A 21,720-nucleotide genomic window follows, 5' to 3' on the forward strand; every position below is an offset into this window, starting at 1 on the left:
GAGCTCAGGTTGGGCGACGAAAGGAGCCTCTTCCTCCTTTCATGCTGGAATTCTTCTTTTCTCTGGCTCTCTGGACTCCTGCAAACTTGGATTTGTTGGAGTAGAGTTGGGATGTCTGACGAATCACATTAGCCAAGGTGTCGATGGATTTAATCATCATAACCTCCCTTGAGTCATGAGAAATTTCTCTGGCGACTTCAATTCTTCCTCCGAAGATGTAAGATGCTGAGCATGGGGCTCTGTATAAGGACTTGGTGAAGCGTTCACTCCAAGTGCATGCTGACAATAATCCTTGTCTTTTCAGGAGAGTCAGGCCCGCTGATGTGGATGCTAGGTGCTCCGACATAAACTGATGGTCCCTCTTCTGCATTAGTAGAGCGGAGTATATCATCTGGTCTTCTTCGGCGAAGGAGTTCTTGAACTTCGAGATGAGTGTTTCGTTGATAGCCCTCGATCTGGCTAATCCGAAGAAGGTGCGTCTGGTGGTTGTATCCAGCCTGGCTAACTTCTTATCCTCAATCTTGTAAGTTCTCTGACGGGAGTCGGTGATAATCTTGTAGTCATCATCAACCTCTGGAGCCTTCAGGAAGGGTTCCATCCTATGTAGAGGGAATTTCCTGGCGTTGAGGTTATCTGGTACTTGAGAGATCGAGTCGATCGGTGGAAAAGTGAGCATGTCGAAATCATCGTTGGACATCTTGTAGGTAAACGCCTCATCTGTGTCCTTAGAAGGTGATGCTAAGTCCAAGCCATTGTGATCCAGGAGTTAACTTCCGTATCAGAGAATATGCCTTCACCTTCCTCCTCTGATTTGGACATCTCTCGCTCTATGGATCCACGACGACTCGAGTCTCTATGGGATGATCTGTATGATGAGCTTCGTGAGGCGAGCGATCCCGATGCGATTGTGTATCCTTCCTGGAGGTTTGAGATGATTCTCTAGGTCTTCGTGAAGGTGGGTTTCTGGACGTAGCTTCCCCTCTGTAGGAGTGCCTTCGCGAAGGTTCTCGAGGGGCGTCAGAGTCCGATGGTGATGAAGATTCATATCTGCGACGTCTGTGGGGTTCAGGAGAACGCCTCGATTTCTTCCTGCGTGGAGACTTCTTAGCAGCAATCTCTGGAGCGTCTACGGCTGAACTGATGTTGGTAGCGGTGTCCAGACTCCTCACTTCAGATGGGGAAGATCGTCGAGTCCATGAGCCTTCGCGCAGGCTTCCCTCTTCATCCGGATGCGGTGGAGAGATTGTAGAACCTTCACGCAGGCTAGTAGTCGCTGTAGAGGTCTTCATAGCAGCCTTCTCCTGAGCGGCTTAACGCTTCATCAACATCATCTGGTCTGTAAACTGTTGCATGAACAGTCCCGGTTGAAGTTCTGCGCTGTCTGAAGAGACTGCTGCAGGGATGATGCATCTGATACTGAAGAGACGCCATCTAAGGCTGGCTGCACTTGTGAAGAGTTGACGCTGCTGCTATCTCTGGTACCCGATGTCTGCGTTGATAGAAGGTCTGCTGTCAATGTCTGCGCTGATAACGATGCCGATGTAGCTGTAGAGGCAGACTTCGCTCTTCTTACTGACAATGGTGACTTCAGGTATGAGGATGGGTGGATCATCATAAACGCCTGCTTCTTCCGGAGGAAAAATCTCGCTGAGAAAGACCTCGCGTCTTCTGCGGAGCTGAGCATAGACTTCAATGAAGTCTTCATGGTAGTAGCCTTCTTCTTCATGCGTAGAAGACGATTTAGCCTTCTTCATCTGCGGCGAGGTCAGCTCAGTAGACGATGATCTCTTATAGCCTCCGGGCGCTCACCACTGGTACAGCGACCTGCTCCTGAGAAACATTCGCAATTCACTGGAATTATGAATATCTGCAGCAGTGGTTAACACACGGTTATCAGCTAATCACTCGATTTAGACATGACTTGTGGATACCTTCGCACCCAGTCCTTAGCACGTCTATGGATGGACAAAAAGGTAATTAGTAAATTCAACAGAGGTTAAATTTACACAAAACTTACAGCAAGAGCTGAAAGAACATGAAATAGTGCAATTAGGACATAATAAATGAGGGTACCTACAACGAATACAGGTTTTCATCAAATGTAAACACAATGAAAACACATGTCAAACAACGGAAAATTTAGATCAAATTTCAAACCATAATGTAGACTATAATCCTAAAAAACGTATACAGCAATAATTTTGGTCCGAAAATATAAAAGGATATGTGCCGTATAGGGACCCAGGTGCTCTCACAACCGTCCTCAAGGGCGAAGAAGGAGCGAGTGACAAACATGGCTGGTCATGTGACCAAAAAGGGCGCCAAAAGGGAGGAAAGGGAGACTACTCGTGGGTGAGTGATTTTACGTCCGCTTTTTTAGAAGGGAACTTCAAGGGATTTCAAGTGTTCCACTATCATTCGCAAGAGGAAGGAGACAAGCATAATTAGCATGAGTCAGGATAAGGAAAAATAAGGAAATCTCACCCAGCAACAATTGAAGCAAGGAAATCTCACCCAGTAGCAACAGAAGCAAGAAGATTTCGCCCAGTAACAACTGAAGCAAGGAAATTTCACCCAGAGACAACGAACATTGACATTTCACCCAGTAACAACTAAATCAACGAAATGAGTGAGTGAGTGTTCCTAATCACATTGTCAACATTTCAGACATACCGTGACTAACATAAAGTTTTACATTAAGGAACACGACATAGACAAGTACAGGAAGGCAGGTCATAGAACATCAGGTACTACTTACCTTCCAAACTGCTCCTGACACTAGACGAATAAAATCCCGATCAAAGAGATGTGAGAAGGGACCATGTCCTAGAAGAAACAGCAAAATAAATATATTCAAATACCATCATTGATATTAAATAAAAACATGAACCATAAGACCCAGCATAGCGAAACCACATATGCTTTCCCTGTCAACTAATCATTAACCATTATGCAGGGTTGTCAACTGACACAGAATCTTGCCACAACCTGAAACAATTTTGGGACAGGGAAGAGATTAAATACCTGTAAATGTCTTAATACTAAAATTGATGCAAAGATGTTGTGGTGAAAACGTAGTGCACCCCTATTGAGATAACTTTGTTTACAAATTATTTTGGTTGAAAACAAATAAAAAAAACATTCTAAAATAGGCAATTCGATACACATGGTCTTAAAGTTACAACTTACAGTAATGAAATACACAATGCCATTTTAAAAAGTGGTCAAATGTAACATATGTTACATTTGGGATTACTTTCTTAGTAAAGTACAGATTCTGTACTAGAAGAAACAAAAGTACTAGAATCTGTACTTTACTAAGAAAGTGTAATCCCAAATATAACATATGTAACATACAGTAAGTTGGTTTACCGAGCAACCTTAGACTAAGTACAGTGCTACAAGCTGGTGCATGTGATAAATGCTCCCATTGTTTGAATGTTATTTGGACATGGTGAACTGAGGTTGCATCCAGTCACACACTGTAAGAACCTTTCTGTATCAGCTTCAAACAGACCTAGAATATCACAAGACATGTGCCTGATGTGATTTTGATCATATGTCAGAAGCTTTGGAACCAAATGAGCAGACACTTTCTAAATTGCCAAAATTTCTGTGGTTACTGAAATGCCAACTTAATGAGCAACATAAAGCTTGTGTTTCCCCTCGGCCTTTTTTACCTGGGGTAGCACCCTGTCCTCCCAATTGGGCACCCTGCCCTCCTTTTAATACCATAATTGATATTAACACTTGGTGGTTTTCAGATTCTATTTCAGGCCAGACCAATTTGATTTCTTGTTTTATGGATCCGCCAGTCGTATTTTTTCAAGAATGAGAAAAAAATAAAAAGAAATTTTCCCCACTCAAAAAATAAAATCCTAATGTTTTATTGGCCAAAATGTAAACTTACAAGAAATTTGGTTTTAGATTGTATTTTGCCCCATATACACTTCATAAATTGCCAAAAGTAAAATACTTTAAGTATTTAGAAGGAATATTACTTTAAATGGTGATTTTATTTAAATCTAGATTTTGTCAAGTTCAGGAAATGTGAACCCAAGCTCATTGGGACTATACTTCAATTCAAATATTCAAATGTGGTTATTTGTTTTTATCAAAATAACATATTTTCAGGGACATAAATTCCTTCTATGTGAATCTCTGAGCTCACTGGGACTATTCTTCAATTCAGATGCAGTTATTTGTTTTTACCAATATAACATGTTTTCAGAGACAAGTGTCAGTGTAAATTCCTTTAACGTGAGGCTTATAATATATCAAGCAACTGTTGTATAACGCATCCTACCGAGATCATGACACAGCCCTGCGATCTCCACGCACAGAATATCCTTGTCAGTGATCATCAGGTCCGGCTGACGTCGCTGCAATGTCCGTGTCAGCTGCCCAGCCAGGTGGCAAACTCTGAAACAGGTTACACAGGTGCAGAGATGCCCATCCTACATGAAACTTTGGAGTAATTGTTCCATTAAAATATCATAATTTCTTTTCAAAAAGAGTGACATTAAAATATTATAATTTCTTTTCAAAAAGAGTGCCATGATGTGGCATTTTCATTAGGCTTTGACTAAAGGAAACAATTGGTCAAAGGTACCCAGATGTGTAAAATTCACCGTGTTACACGCATTAACCTTTTTTCATTAAGATTTGGAATTCTCAAGTTATACTATCGGACATGCAATTAGATCACTGTCTGCATCCACAAAGGTCCTCTGATTAAATTATTTGCGCATCGTAAGACATCCCTTCACCGAGGATGTTGGAACGCGTTTGCGACTGAGCGCCCAGCACGGCCCACACGTACGTTCGAATCGAATCATTCAATCTGCCGACACCGGCATGAGTAAACCCTTTCGAAGTGTCCAGCATGAACATTTTCCAATTGTCCTCGGGTCCCTGCTCAAACCTCCAAACGTGGTAATCCTTGCTGTCGTCGAAAGCCATGTAATCGTCGTTCCACTCATTCGTCGTGACGTAATGATACGACTTGTAACCCCAATCTTTCACCAGCTGTTTGCTGGCTTCGCTAGAGACATGTTTTGATTGATTGGAATGCCCAAACCGTTGTTCGGACCCTGCAAACGCCAATCGACTGTCTTCAGATCTAGTTCGAATTCATTGCAAACGCGTTCGTATGCACATCGATTGTACGGATTGTTTACGGCATTCCACGCCTTGTCCTGCGGAATTGGGGTGCTGATTTTTTTCAAAATACGTCTGAACTGGTAGTACACATGAAACAAGAATACAGACCGACCCAGCGGACCACAACGAGTGTCATTCAACGTCACGCCACACTCCTTCGTCGCGCACCACACGGCAAAATTAAATTGATTCTGCCAGAACTGCATCGGGTTGTGGAACCAAGCATGTACCGTTTTCACATTCGTGACCAAAAACCAATACATTTCAAATAATCTATAAAACGAGCTTGAAAGTGGGAAACATCCTTTGCATCCACCACGATCTTCGGTTGCGTGAAATCATCAGCACTTATATTTTCACTTTTAGAATAAAACACTCCCGGTTTGTACATATTTTGAATTGTTATATTTTTTATTATTCATATCTACTTTTTCAATATGTATGTGACGCTTCCAGGAATCACAAGTGGCAAGTCATTTCAACTGCTGCACAAGATTGATAGCATGTCCGGTCAGCTCGAAGTCGCGCTCTGCGATATCACCTACTACCCACGATGGACCAACATCAACGGCAAAAACAACAAGCTGTTCGTCAATAACGTCCGCAACCAAATAACGGACGGATACTACAGCATGTGCTCGCTCAACGAAGAAACCTTCAAACCCGAAGAAATCTCAAAATGAACGACTCGAACGGCAGGGTCATGTTAGCCAACAACTGAAAAAAACACTTGAGACTCAGAAAGCTGTTGTCTAAAACGCTCGGGTTTACATCGAACAACATACCACCGGAAACCACCATGACAGGCACGAAATTACCCGATCTCGTTCCGTATCGCGAACTGTGCATTCATCTCGATCAGCTGTGCACAACCGACAACGTTCAAGGCGAATGACCTTCCACACAGCTGAGAGCCGTGCCGGTGAAAACGGAAAAGTACAACGACGGCAGAACCAAATCGTTTTCGTTGCGGCATTACAAGAAATTAATCCGAGGCAACATCACGGAATTGAAAATATCGGTTTTAGACGTTAAACACTATCCTGTAAGTATATGATATCTCAGCGTGACGCTACACGTACAAAAACAATGACGGAGTCTCATGGTCCAGGAACACGCGTTAGAAAATGTGCCAACATAGCAATCTCCGACCTCGGTGACACGCGTGTATTCGACGAACCCGGAGTCGATGGCAAACTGTACGCCTTGCAAGTGAAAAACAGCATTTACAAACGCGTCGAACTGCCACCCTCTGCTGGTGGCAAGAACAACGACCTAGACGATTTCGTCAATACTGAAGGAGCGGTCAACAACACTCGGTACGACCTGATACGCAACGATGAGGATGAATGGACGATAACCCCAGCCTTCCGCGGCAGGTTGTTCCACCTGGACGACGTCGAGACCATGGCCGTCTCAAGAAACACACACTACACTCTCATCTTCAACGACGACAACAAATGGGTATTAGTGCCATCCCAAATCGATTGGAATCTAAACATCACGCTTGGCTCTCTTTACGTTTTCACAGACAACAAAGATCACTACCTGACAAAAGTCGTGAACAACGGAACGCTGCTCGTGGCTTACGTCCCAACGCAAAGACGCGGTGTTATCATCAGCGAGCTATCGCAAAAAGTAGCTCACATACTGTCGAGCAAACCCGGGACGCAAAACGTGGGATTGCAGATGGTTTCGGAATTCGACGGCGTGGTAAACATCCTGGAAAATCTGCATCACAGTCGAGGCTTAGTGAGCATTCTTGATGATGTTAACGGTGTGAATATATGAGTAAACACAGTGCACTCAATTTTACCAATGTAATTAGTGAGATGATGTACACAAGTATCAAACAGCTTCATTTACAATGGGGGGTTCGATTCACCACATGGGTACATTGTGTGAAGCCCATGTCTGGTATTGCTGGAATATTTGCTAAAAGCGGCTCACTCACCTAACAGTCATGGTGGTTGTAACAATAGGTAAAGATAGAAAGATTAAAATAGAAAGACAAAAAGGTTAAAAAAAGTAGCAAAACATCCCCGGTAGCCACAATTCCCTTAAGGTGAAGTAGAAAGATGAAGGTTGCGCAACTTCTCCCTAGGGGACTTATGTGACGGCTACCTTTCTCTCACCATGAGAGAGCCCCAATTCAGCTGAGTGCAGCTGATGTGATCCTGATTCCTTGCGACCACCAACGAAACACACGAAAGTTGCAAGGAACCCATTGAGGCAACAGTGGGATACGATCTAACAATGCATACCTGCGCGACTACACATGCTAAATCCGCACCTCAACCGATTGAGCTACCAGGGACTTGATAGTTTACATTTCAGTCTAACAGGTATATCCTGAGATTGCATCATCATCCTAAGCTGGGCTCTGTCTATAGGAACGCAAAGGATGTCTTGAACCCGTTTTATAAGTTGAGCGCACCAGACTTCTAGAAACAGTTTATCACAAATTCTACTTCCGCTTCACAGTTTGGTGGCTTTGTACCTCCAATAAAATACATACACGATACTCCCAAGGAGTTTTAAACAACATGCCTATTGTGTATACTACTAACCTTATCCTATGCCATGTTCATATCAAACCATATTCTATGCCATCTTCATATCAAACCTTATTCTATGCCATGTTCATATCAAACCATATTCTATGCCATCTTCATATCAAACCTTATCCTATGCCATGTTTATATCAAACCTTATCCTATGCCATGTTCATATCAAACAATATTCTATGCCATGTTCATATCATACCTTATCCTATGCCATGTTCAAATCAAACCTTACCCTTTGCTATGTTCAAATCAAACCTTACCCCATGCTATGTTCAAATCAAACCTTACCCAATACTATGTTCAAATCAAACCTTATCCTATGCCATGTTTAAATCAAACCTTTCCCAATACCAGGTTCAAATCAAACCTTGCGCTATGTTATGTTCAAATCAACCCTTACCCAAATCCATATTCAAAACAAACCTTACTGGATACCATGTTCAAACCATACCTTACCAAATGCTATGTTCAAATCAAACCTTACCCAACACCATGTTCAAATCAAACCTTACCCAATATTTTGTTCAAATCAAACCTTATTCTATGCCATGTTCAAATCAAACCTTACTGGATACCAAGTTCAAATCAAACCTTACCCAATACCAAGTTCAAATCAAACCTTACCCAACACCATGTTCAAATCAAACCTTACCGAATATTATGTTCAAATCAAACCTTATTCTATGCCATATTCAAAACAAACCTTACTGGATACCAAGTTCAAATCAAACCTTACCTAATACCAAGTTCAAATCAAACCTTACCCAACACCATGTTCAAATCAAACCTTACCCAATATTATGTTCAAATCAAACCTTATTCTATGCCATGTTCAAATCAAACCTTACCCTATGCTATGTTCAAATCAACCCTTACCCAAATCCATATTCAAAACAAACCTTACTGGATACCATGTTCAAATCAAACCTTACCCAACACCATGTTCAAATCAAACCTTACCCAACACCATGTTCAAATCAAACCTTACCCAATATCATGTTCAAATCAAACCTTACCCAATATTTGTTCAAATCAAACCTTACCCAATATCATGTTCAAATCAAACCTTACACTACACCATGTTCAAATCAAACCTTACCCAAAACCATGTTCAAATCAAACCTTACCCAATATCATGTTCAAATCAAACCTTACCCAATATCATGTTCAGATCAAACCTTAGCCAACACCATGTTCAAATCAAACCTTACCCAACACCATGTTCAAATCAAACCTTACCCAACACCATGTTCAAATCAAACCTTACCCAATATTATGTTCAAATCAAACCTTATTCTATGCCATGTTCAAATCAAACCTTAGCCAACACCATGTTCAAATCAAACCTTAGCCAACACCATGTTCAAATCAAACCTTACCCAATATTATGTTCAAATCAAACCTTATTCTATGCCATGTTCAAATCAAACCTCAGCCAACACCATGTTCATATCAAACCTTAGCCAACACCATGTTCAAATCAAACCTTACCCAATATTATGTTCAAATCAAACCTTATTCTATGCCATGTTCAAATCAAACCTTAGCCAACACCATGTTCATATCAAACCTTAGCCAACACCATGTTCAAATCAAACCTTACCCAACACCATGTTCAAATCAAACCTTAGCCAACACCATGTTCAAATCAAACCTTACCCAACACCATGTTCAAATCAAACCTTAGCCAACACCATGTTCAAATCAAACCTTATTCTATGCCATGTTCAAATCAAACCTTAGCCAACACCATGTTCAAATCAAACCTTAGCCAACACCATGTTCAAATCAAACCTTAGCCAACACCATGTTCAAATCAAACCTTACCCAACACCATGTTCAAATCAAACCTTATCCAACACCATGTTCAAATCAAACCTTACCCAACACCATGTTCAAATCAAACCTTATTCTATGCCATGTTCAAATCAAACCTTAGCCAACACCATGTTCAAATCAAACCTTAGCCAACACCATGTTCAAATCAAACCTTAGCCAACACCATGTTCAAATCAAACCTTACACTACATCATGTTCAAATCAAACCTTATTCTATGCCATGTTCAAATCAAACCTTACCCAACACCATGTTCAAATCAAACCTTAGCCAACACCATGTTCAAATCAAACCTTACCCAACACCATGTTCAAATCAAACCTTACCCAATATCATGTTCAAATCAAACCTTACCCAATATTTGTTCAAATCAAACCTTACCCAATATCATGTTCAAATCAAACCTTACACTACACCATGTTCAAATCAAACCTTACCCAATTTCATGTTCAAATCAAACCTTACCCAATTTCATGTTCAAATCAAACCTTACCCAATATCATGTTCAGATCAAACCTTAGCCAACACCATGTTCAAATCAAACCTTACCCAACACCATGTTCAAATCAAACCTTACCCAACACCATGTTCAAATCAAACCTTAGCCAACACCATGTTCAAATCAAACCTTAGCCAACACCATGTTCAAATCAAACCTTATTCTATGCCATGTTCAAATCAAACCTTAGCCAACACCATGTTCAAATCAAACCTTAGCCAACACCATGTTCAAATCAAACCTTAGCCAATACCATGTTCAAATCAAACCTTAGCCAACACCATGTTCAAATCAAACCTTAGCCAACACCATGTTCAAATCAAACCTTGCCCAATATCATGTTCAAATCAAACCTTACCCAATACCATGTTCAAATCAAACCTTACCCAATACCATGCTCATATCAAACCTTAGCCAACACCATGTTCAAATCAAACCTTACACTACATCATGTTCAAATCAAACCTTATTTTATGCCATGTTCAAATCAAACCTTACCCAACACCATGTTCAAATCAAACCTTACCCAACACCATGTTCAAATCAAACCTTACCCAACACCATGTTCAAATCAAACCTTACCCAACACCATGTTCATATCAAACCTTACCCAACACCATGTTCAAATCAAACCTTACCCAATACCATGTTCAAATCAAACCTTACCCAACACCATGTTCAAATCAAACCTTACCCAATACCATGTTCAAATCAAACCTTACCCAATACCATGTTCAAATCAAACCTTACCCAATACCATGTTCAAATCAAACCTTACCCAACACCATGTTCATATCAAACCTTAGCCAACACCATGTTCAAATCAAACCTTACCCAACACCATGTTCAAATCAAACCTTACCCAATACCATGTTCAAATCAAACCTTAGCCAACACCATGTTCAAATCAAACCTTAGCCAACACCATGTTCAAATCAAACCTTAGCCAACACCATGTTCAAATCAAACCTTGCCCAATATCATATTCAAATTACCCAATACCATGCTCAAATCAAACCCTATCCAATACCATGCTCAAATCAAACCCTATCCAAAGCCAAGCTCAAATCAAACCCTATCCAAAGCCAAGCTCAAATCAAACCCTATCCAAAGCCAAGCTCAAATCAAACCATAGCCTATATCAGGTTCAAATCAAACCTTACCCAATGCTGTGTTCAAATCTGTTGTGTGCTGCTCCAGGGAAGACGAAATAACAAGCTCCGAGTTGCTTGATGAAACGGAGTCTCTGGAACTGTGGTGTGTCAATGATCTTCACACACAGCGGGTGCAGCTCCACGTGGCCATGGATTGGATCATTGAATATCTGTAACGACAGTCATTTCGGGCATCAGAAAAAGGAGAGAGCAAATCTGATTGAGAGAAACACATCATACCTGACATTGTACACATTCAAACATAATACATAACTTATGCCACAGAGTGAGTGAGTGAGTGATTGAGTATGGTTTTATGCCGCTGTTAGCAATATTCCAGCAATATCACAGTGGGGAAAACTGGAAATGGGCTTCCCACACTGTACACATGTATAACATAGGGAATCCAACCCGGGACTTTGTTGTGACGAGTGAATGCTTTAACCACTAGGCTACCCCACCGCCCCTATGCCAGAGAGACTGAGTTGCCTTATACTGTTCATACAGTACAGGATTTGTTTGTTTGTTAGGTGTTGAACATCACACTCAGCAATCATCGAGCTATATGGCGGTGGTCGGGAAATACTCTAGTCTGGACCAGACAATCCAGTGACCAACAGCATGAGCATCAGTCTATGCAATTGAGATACAATGTGTCAACCAAGTCAGCGAGCCTGACCATCCAATCCCGTTAGTCACCTCTTACGACAAGCATGAGTGGCTGAAGACCAATTCTAATCTGGATCTTCACAGGATCTTAGCCTGCTGAATTATTATCAGCATTAGGCGTTGTACAGAGGGTCGGTCATTTTGAACAGCCACAAAGCTGGGGAGACACTTGCCAGGAAACAAAACAAGAGTCATCAGAAGATGACAAACCCCCCCCGGCCCCCATAAATTTGAAAAGACAAATCAACTGACAGTTACTTGAAGTCCAACTTGATATTTTTGCACTATGTCCAAATCATTAAATCATGAAAAACAAAAATGTCAAAATCTGCAAATAGCAAAAGGCAATACTTCAAGATCTGTATGATATATCTGTTAAGTCTTATAGAAAAATATTGAACAGTTTTCGAGTTGTGATCCGGAAACGAAACCTGTCCCTCCCTTTTGAGACTAAGTCCAATTCGTTTCCATGGAAACCAAGAAAAATAAAACAACAAAAACCTGCAAATAGCAAAAGCCACCACTTCAAGATCTGTCTCATATATCTGCCAAGTTCTGTTGAAAGATATTGAAGTTGTGCTCCGGAAACAAAACCACCCCTCCCTTTTGAGACTAAGTCCAAAACGTTTCCATGGAAACCAAGAAAGAAAAAATGCCAAAAATCTGTAAATAGCAAAAGGCACCACTTTAGCTTATGTTTGATATATCTACCAAGTCTTGAAGAAAGATATTGATCGGTTTTCGAGTTGTGCTTCAGAAAAGATGGTCACCCCTCCCTTTTGAGATTAAGTTCAACTTGTTTCCATGGAAACCAAGAAAAATAAAAATGCCAAAAATCTGTATATAGCAAAAGGCACCACTTTAGGTTCTGTTTGATATATCTTCAAAGTTTTTCAGAAAAATATGGAACAGTTTTTGAGTTATGCTCTGGAAACAAAGCCCACACCTCCCTTTAAGACTAAGTCCAAAACGTTTCCATGGAAACCGAGAAACCTGAGTCTGAGATGCAGTCTGAGATGTAAGCAACTAACCCATATTACAAGTCAGTAGACATTCTAAACAGTAAGCTTCACCAATTAAAATTCATAACCTAACACTAAAACTGATTCAAAAGTATGTCAAGAGACAGACCGACTCAATAGTTTTGGCACTGACAATAAGACAATGTCAGGGGTGGAAATAACTTTAACATTGCTAGTGTACTCCGGTACAGTGGCATATGTAAAATCACTTGCCCTGATAATTTTTCCACTATACCGTCCATTTTCTTGTTGATTTTTTTAAATAAACAACATAATTAACATTGGAAAGTCAACTGGACACCGGTACTGTTTGATATACAAATTTGCTTGCCCGACAGAAAAAAACACTGCACTCGGACGTCGGGCAATGGGTTATTTCCACCCCTGATAATGTGCCAGGACAGCTTAACATATTCCAAGTGTTGACTCACTTCCTGTCTATGTCTGTCCAACTAACTCTCCACTGAGTCTGATGCATCATATGACGAGGACTAAATCATTAACATGAAAATTTCTATAAAACTAGAAACTAAAACGATCACTGGATTGTCTGGTCCAGACTCAATTATTTACTGTCCACCGCCATATAGCTGGAATATTGCTGAGTGTGGCGTTAAACAACAAACAAAAGAAAAGAAACTGAAAAATTAAGATAATGATTCACAGGATCCTAAATCAGATCAATTGTGTTATTAAATGCAGCAGATATATTCCAGTTGTAAGATGGCAATTTGGTAATATTGGAGTCTGGACCTGACAAACCAGTGATTGATATAATGAGCAACAACTATTAATCTGTCCTGCACCTACCTTTGTATTTGGGTGATAGGTACTCCATTTGTTGGCCTTACATCCAATATCATGTAAGAACTTCTCAAAATCAAGGATTGTACCCATTTTTCTGAAAAAAAAACCCCAACCCAATAAAATATAGTCAGTAACTGATTTACACAAAGGCAGATGAATTTGGTTTTTAATTCCAACAGACAAGGGTGCAGATATATCCCAAAAGTTAAAAATTCAAAAAAAGTAAAAAAGAACATTACATCTATACATTGAAGCAAGGGTGTAGACATATTACCAAATTTAAAAATTAAATAAAGTAACGAACGAAATATCCAGAATGATACAAACTTGAAAGAATTCACTTAACACAACAATCTGTTCCAGCTAGAACTTTATAATATTTGACATATATCTTAATAATAGTATTCATAAATATTTATCAGTGACAGTCACAGATGATCAGTGAGGCCAGTTATAGATATGAATCCTGTTTAAAGTCTGCCACAGGGGAACTCACAAAGATCTTAAAGTGTAATCTAAGGGCGCAAGCAAGCACAATACTATTGATCAATCATTAAACTAAGTGAATATCCTAGCAAAATGAGCTTGATAATAAATGGTCATAATTCAACAAGTTGGCATCTTCATTTTATTAAAATCGATAAAATATTATTGAGATACTGGACCAGCATTAATTCTTCTATGAATCTAGTGGGCATGGTATACATATATATCATTTGTTTGCCCAGAGCCTCTTGTGACAATAGAAACTTAAAGGATATATATTGAATATAAACTTCTTAACATATGTAAATGGACAAACAAAGGATACATATTTACACTCAAGAAAACGTCATAAGTGATTTTATTGTTAACTAAAAAGCACCAAACAAGTGCTCTAACTCCACAACCTGCATGTGTGCATATCGTAATCCCAGCCTCGGGAAAGCTCGGGCTGTGACGTCACAGTGACCAGCTGCCTGCAGTTTCCCTTTGTTTACAGTGCATTCATCTACATAATAATGGAGTGATTTTCCCGTTATTCTCAGTGTGTGCTAGACGTGAGATTGTATATTTATTCAAAGGGGTGTCCCAGTCCATCCGAAAAAGGAACCAAGTGTCATTTCTTCTAAACGTAAAGACCAATTCAGCGAGAGTGACATTTCGGCAACAGCATACAGTCCGTTTGAGTCAGAAACGGACCGATGAATAGCAAATTTTATCATTGTACAAAATTGCCACCATTCTCTTCCCACAGAGGTTACTCCTGTCATATCTTCCTACATAACCTCTGTTCTAATACGGCCATATTTCCCGGTCCTCGTAAAATCCCCTAGCGGCAAAAGATCGCAACACGAATTATCTCCCTTCTTTCTATCCAATCAGAACACGTGTTACATCGACTTAGATTCAATTTGACTAACACAAGCAAATGCGGGGCCACAAATATCCCCCATCTGCCGGGGAATTGTGTTGATGTTACACACAAGACGTTTAATGGCTAGCTTGTCCTTTGTCAACGAGGGCAATGGAGACGCCATTGATACGCCATTACATGACTGAGTTCTGTCTAGAAGAAACGTTTGCGCATCGCTTCGGAAGAAGGTTCTAGTTTTCCCGAAGCATACGGAAATTACCGAGGCCTTCGCGAATGATCACTTTTGAAACAACGCCGCTGATTGCACAACTAAATCGGCTTGTCTCCAATCACGAGCCTTGAACGCTGACACCAAGAAAGTGTCGTATTAGAACAGAGGTTATGTAGGAAGATATGACAGGAGTAACCTCTGTGGGAAGAGAATGAATTGCCACATAAATATAAATAGTACACATGTTTATCATTTACTAATACCCAACAGCTTTCTTATATTTGAAAATTTTCCGGACTCCACCAAAAAAGTTCTTTAAGAAACTATCATTAAAATTTTGACACAGTTCACTATTTGTTACGAGGGAGGAGTGCAGAGAAAGGGACAGCCAGGTGTTAGAGAAGCACGTGCACAAGTGCCCACCAAGTTATTGATTCATTAGCCTGTGCTGTGCCGTCGCCATCCTTTCTCACACACCTGGCTGTTTCTGACGTTTCTGATGTTTCTGACTCAAACGGACTGTAATTGGTATGCATGGTAACTGCTCACAACCATGTACATAACATACACCAAACGTAAAGTCAGCTGAAATCATGTAATTAAAGATTTGTTTGACAAGGATAATAAAAATATATTGAACAAGTTTTTGAATTGGGGACTGCTTTTTATAGACAAGGGGAAAACAGTGTGTTAGTTTTATTTGGTAAACATAGTTTCACTGGACATATGTTTATCATCAATCATTAGTGATCAATGGGAGGCAGATCTAGGGTTTTTCAAGCAAAAAAGCTGTTATAGAGATAGACAATAAAAGAACATTGCAGCTCTATTTCAATAATTGTTTTGTTTATTTCTTTCTTCGTTTATATTCTGTTTGTGTGTGTAATATATTGTCTTAAGCCCCTTTTAGCAATATTAGAGCAATTTAATGGTAAGGAACACCAGAAATGGGCTTCACGCATTGTACCCATGTGTCGATTAGAACCCGGTGTAGCAGCCCAGAATAACCCCCCACCAGATTATACCCCGAGGTAAACTATAGGCTAGCCCAGTTTATACCCCGGGGGTATATTCTGGACCAGGCCAAAGTATACCCTTCCAGCCCAGACTATACCCCTAAAAATGATCAATTATCATCAATCTAATTAGAGCTGTACCATTATGTAGGTGGGTGTTGTCTTAATTAATACCCTACTCCACTGTCTAACAACTGGCTGTCTAACTAATGGGAGATAACCGGTGTGAGAAGGGGCTGGTATTTATTTATTAATATGAACAAGTGACTCTGGAGACTGATCTTGGTGTCATGTAAATGTATTTAAAAGTGCATTTCATTTCGCATCCTATATCACATTCAACCTTCAACATGGATGACAACCTCTATACCCAGATCTTGAACTTCTACACCAACTCTGATAAGAAGTATCCTCGGCACATCTATGACCTGGATCCTGACACGCGTTTGAATGCGAAGTCACATTTTCGGCAAACTGTTACACCGGGTCTTTGGCGTTATAGGCAAATGCTTTAACCTCCGCCCAAGTTGTCACTGACATACAACCCAAGAGAAATGTGAGAGACTAACTGGTCCAGCCACATAATTTGAATCCAAATCCATGTTTATGTGATGACAAACTGCATTACACAATCTCTATTGTATCACTTAAAGACAAGTAGGCTGAAACTAAGAACAAAGACATGTACAGTTGCAAGTTTCACTTCCATTTCCACTTCACTTTTCACTGAGTGAGTGAGTGAGTGAATATGGTTATATGCTGCTTTTAGCAATATTCCAGCAATATCACAGCGGGGGACACCAGAAATGGACTTCACACATTGTGCCCATGTGGGGAATCGAACCCGGGTCTTCGGCATGACAAGCAAATGCTTTAACCACTAGGCTACCCCACCGCCCGTGCACTGAGTGAGTGAGCGAGCTAGGTTTTACACAACCTTTAGCAAGATTCCAGCAATATCGCAGCAGGGACACCAAAAATGGGTACATTGTACCATGTGAGGATTCAAACAAGGGCCTTCGGAGTGACGAGCCAACGCTTTATACACCAGGCTACCCCATCGCCTCGACGTCAGCCAGACAACAAGATCTTCATTAGTCATCTGTTAAAATAATCACAAGTACTTTAAACCAATACTGTCCCAGAATCCATAAGCTGTATGAACCAATGTATTGCAACACATATATCATGTCCAACTATGTCATAACACTTTTGACATAGAAACAAAGAGTCTGCTTACCTGATCCCCATTTCTTTTAACCTTTCATAAGAGACAAAGTGCAGATGTCTCCCTGCAATTTCTTCCTCTGAAATTAACAAATTCAAATTTAGTTCATTTTAGTATTTGTTTGTTGCTGCAATGGCAGCCTTTGTCACCAATACAGTCACAGTTACCATTTTCTACCTTTAACAGTATATAATGATAGTAACAATAATAATCCAGCTTATTTATGTTGCAATAGCTTCCATACACAGGGTGTACTTATCACCAGGATTAATTGATCAGTGTGTGCTCATTATCCATTCTCAGCTCACTCAGGAATAAACAAACCAAACTGCAAGGAGTAAAATAAAATATTATCACCTCGATCAGTGGATAAGTGTGTACTCGTTATTCATTCTCAGCTCCCTGGCGTATATACAACCCAAGCTGATTGTAAGGAATGAGAAGGTGTGAACAGTCACATTACCATGTCCTCCTTCCAGGTACCCATTAGCTACAGAAATCAGATTATTTTATCTAAGGCAACACAACATATGTTAAAAATGTGCTGCCGTACACAGTCACCAATCAGAGTACTTCTCCTGGGTGTAACCTGTTTGATGTGCAACATATGTTATATTTAGGATTACACTTAATCTGAAAGCGTGGGTTCAAATCCGGGATGGGACTCAACTCCCCATAAGTACTAGAATATGCAATTTACAAAGAAGTGAAATGGAGTTAAATGTCATACTTAAGAATATTTCGCTCATTTGACGACGTGCATGCGTGTGTATGTGTGGCTGCTCGTTTCACTTGAGCCAAATATTATTTACATTTTTATTTTGTCATGATAAAAAGTTTTTATTAAAGCTTAATCAAACACAGTGATTTTGTTGTGTTTTTGCTTTATAAATAAAGCATTGACTCGATTATAAGTCGTCTTTTTGTTAAAAAGACTTCTTGCAATATATTGCAATACAAATCGCAATATATGCTTTCGCATCGCAATATGAAAATTCCCTTCAATACCCACCCCTTGCAGTTACGCGTGAATATCCCATGCAGACACATTTTATTGACTCCCGACCAGACCTTATTTTACCAAACAAGGGACCAGCAGGGACCAACAAGTACCATATTTTAATGTCTTTTGGTTTTATGTGGCAGGGGATCGAACCCGCGACCTTCCTCTCAATTATCTTTAAGATGTTTACTTTGGAGGCATTTTAACAAATCATGAAAACATAAATATTGGTAATGCTGTAAATGAAATACTTGTGAACAATAAGCTGTTTACTAACTGGAAGCAGACAACTCTATCATAGGTATATGTACCTACTTGAGAGCATATCATGGATAACATGTACCGAGTTTCAATGACAAGCTATGACATAGACGATGACCTTGACCCTTCAAGTAACAGATGAAGGCGTTAACAATCTTACCCAGGGCTAAAATGGAGGTGTGTACTTGATATGCTATCCCACAGATGTCCACAGTTAAAAATCAACATGCAAATGTTCCTGCTTATTAGTTTAAAAACCTAAGACATACATTAGCCATAACTGAAGCTTTACCAAATACCTTGGAACTTTTCTGCCAATTCCTGTAAACCGGTCTGAGTGAGTTGTTCTGCAAGCTCATCTACAGACCAGAACTGCCATGACTGGGGATCCTCTTGGTGATTGGATTCTTGGGAGAATGTCAGTTCATAGGCCCCTGAAGTCATCCTTGGTTTCTTGGCTGGAGGCGTGGAGGCATCAGGATGTCCGTTCATAATGATTGTAATTGTTGTGGAGGGTGCAGTGATAGGAAGATGGGTCCAGGTTCTATCTTGAATCAGAGGGGGTGGTAGTAGGAAGACAGGTCCAGGTTCTATCTTTATACTCTAACTGTGACAAGGTATCCGGACAGCTGACGTGGAAGCACTGAAGACAAACACCAGGTGAAGAGTATTTCAGTTGTATCAAAGCATGCCAGTTAACTACAGTCAAATGTTCTATAAAATGACACTACTTTATTGCAGATAATGTAAGATATGAATGAATATTCCAAACTTCTAGTTTCTAGTCCAAACAATAATTTTCAATATTTCATTTTACCGAACTACGTTCAGATGAGACCACTACTGCCCTCCTGCCGAAGGTACCAATCCTGTTTAGCTGGGGATCATCACTGTACCGAGCCAGAGCTAGGAACACCCCTAAACGACCGAAACAACGCATCGACATCGCCCTGACAGATTTCTACACGAAGACATCCTTTTTCACTGTGGACAGTGCATTTGGCGAAATGCCCAGAAATGTGGACTCCAGTCTGAGTACAACCGTCATGAGAATGTGAAACTCATCATCAGAAGAGCATCCTCAGTAATCTCCAGGGTATACGTTACGATAAATCTCCACTATACCCTGGATGCATCTACGGCCTGGCCACATAATTTTATTACCTACCTTTGCTGGCTCCACATTCTCACAGTAGCCAATCAGCTAAGCTCAGATATTTGGGGAAATCATACAGACAAATTAACAGGTCTGAAATCTTAAAAAAATATATGCAAGAGCTCTTTCTACCTCTTTCAGAGCACCTCTGCAACAATTATGTTGCCAAGTTTAATTGGTTAGATAAAAGAAGAGAAAGTGAGTTGTGATGGGTACACTCAAGTTCCCAGCCTAGACACCTGATTGGATAAAAAGCCAGTCAAAAAAGGTAATAAAATCATGGGGCCGAGCTGTAGATGCATCCAGGGTGTAGTGAAGATTTATTGGAATGTGTACCTTGGAGATTATCGAGGATGTCAGAAGAGCTGCTGTTCTTCCTTTAGTGCCTGTACGTTACATCGAAGATGTGTGGTTGAACGCCCTGAATGATGCTCCCCTACACGACGCCAGAGTACTACAATTTGCAGATTATGAGACAGACTTCTGGGTTAGGCCTAAAAAAAAAAAAGCTTGTGGTTCCAATTTCCCGACCGACCTTAAATATTCCCGCCGAGCCTAACAATTTTACTCACCACATAATAAATTAAAAGTATTTTCTGACACATGAGTAATGTAAAAATATTTTGCAAAAAAACAAAACTTCCTACCTACCTACCCTAGTTCAGAAATGTAGGATATCGGAACCATAACATTTAATTTTTTGGGCCTTATGGGCGACCACGGTCGCAACACCTGGAACCATCATGATACTGTAGTGCCTAGAACCAAAAACCACATGGAAGGCTGGCACTACAAATTGGCATCAATTATGGCCACACCTCATCCCAACATCTATAGAATACAGACTTCTTCAAGACAGAGCAGGCCTACACAGAAGCCCACATCCTTCAGTTAGCTGGTGGATGATTGCTGAGACCCAAGAGATCGAAGTATCGAAATCTTGAGTCAGCTTGAAACTGAAAAACGCTAACTGAGAGAATGAAGAAAGATGGCTCTAGCATATGCAGATGCATTTTCTTTCTTTTTTTGTTAGATTGTGATTGTGTATGACAGTGTATATGTACATGACAGTGTGACTATGTAAATCAAGATAACTTGATTGTGTATCAATATATGGGATATGTTTGATGTGACTGATGCTGAATGATGATGCATTGTCAGAGATGAAATAAACAACTACATGTACTTAACAGTCCATTCCATTGTTATGTTTGAGTCACCATCTCCAAACTGTAACCCCTCTTACAGGCTAACAGTCCATTCCATTTTCTTATGTGTCATTCGTCACTACTCGCCCCTTTCCGTAACCTCCAAGAAGACTCGTCCCCCTCTTGATGCTTGTTATGTGCGAAAATACGACAAACCAATCAGAACACGGTAAATGAGTGCGGTGCTTTGATAAAAATAATCCCAAGTATGGCATTATGTCATTGTTTAAAAAATCATGAAAAATATATATCGTCAAATTGAAAGTACAAAGAACGTAGCTAACAGGATTTTGCTGCCTCTTATGAAGTTTTTAATAAGAATCATGGGATTGTTTGTTGACATAACGGCTCTCATGGGTCCAACTGAGTGTATTTCTGACGGGCTTGTTATGGAGATTGTATGTGCGCTTCCAACAATTTTAGGAAATGTAATCAAAACAATAATATCTAATCAACTAATCAACCCTAATCTTTAACATTGGGCTTAAATTTCACAGCTCTGGGGATATTTTAGTCTGACTGTTTTTTGGCATTCATATTTTTTTCCAGGTGTGTGACAGCA

General features: G+C 40.2%; 1 protein-coding gene across 1 annotated transcript in view; it reads right to left on the reverse strand.

Annotated features, from left to right (window-relative positions):
- The window catches only part of LOC124261067 (deoxynucleoside triphosphate triphosphohydrolase SAMHD1-like), a 51,925-nt gene that overhangs the window by 25,489 nt on the left and 4,716 nt on the right, over positions 1–21,720 (reverse strand). Inside the window, 6 exon segments of the mRNA XM_046695388.1 lie at positions 2,759–2,826; positions 4,307–4,422; positions 11,230–11,390; positions 13,722–13,812; positions 17,543–17,609; positions 19,094–19,437. Coding sequence (XP_046551344.1) covers positions 2,759–2,826; positions 4,307–4,422; positions 11,230–11,390; positions 13,722–13,812; positions 17,543–17,609; positions 19,094–19,286 — 696 coding nt within the window. The 5' untranslated portion in view covers positions 19,287–19,437.

The sequence above is a fragment of the Haliotis rubra genome, unplaced genomic scaffold (genome assembly GCF_003918875.1).
Source record: "Haliotis rubra isolate DU_JTF1 unplaced genomic scaffold, ASM391887v1 Scf788, whole genome shotgun sequence".
Taxonomy (NCBI): Eukaryota; Metazoa; Mollusca; class Gastropoda; order Lepetellida; family Haliotidae; genus Haliotis; species Haliotis rubra.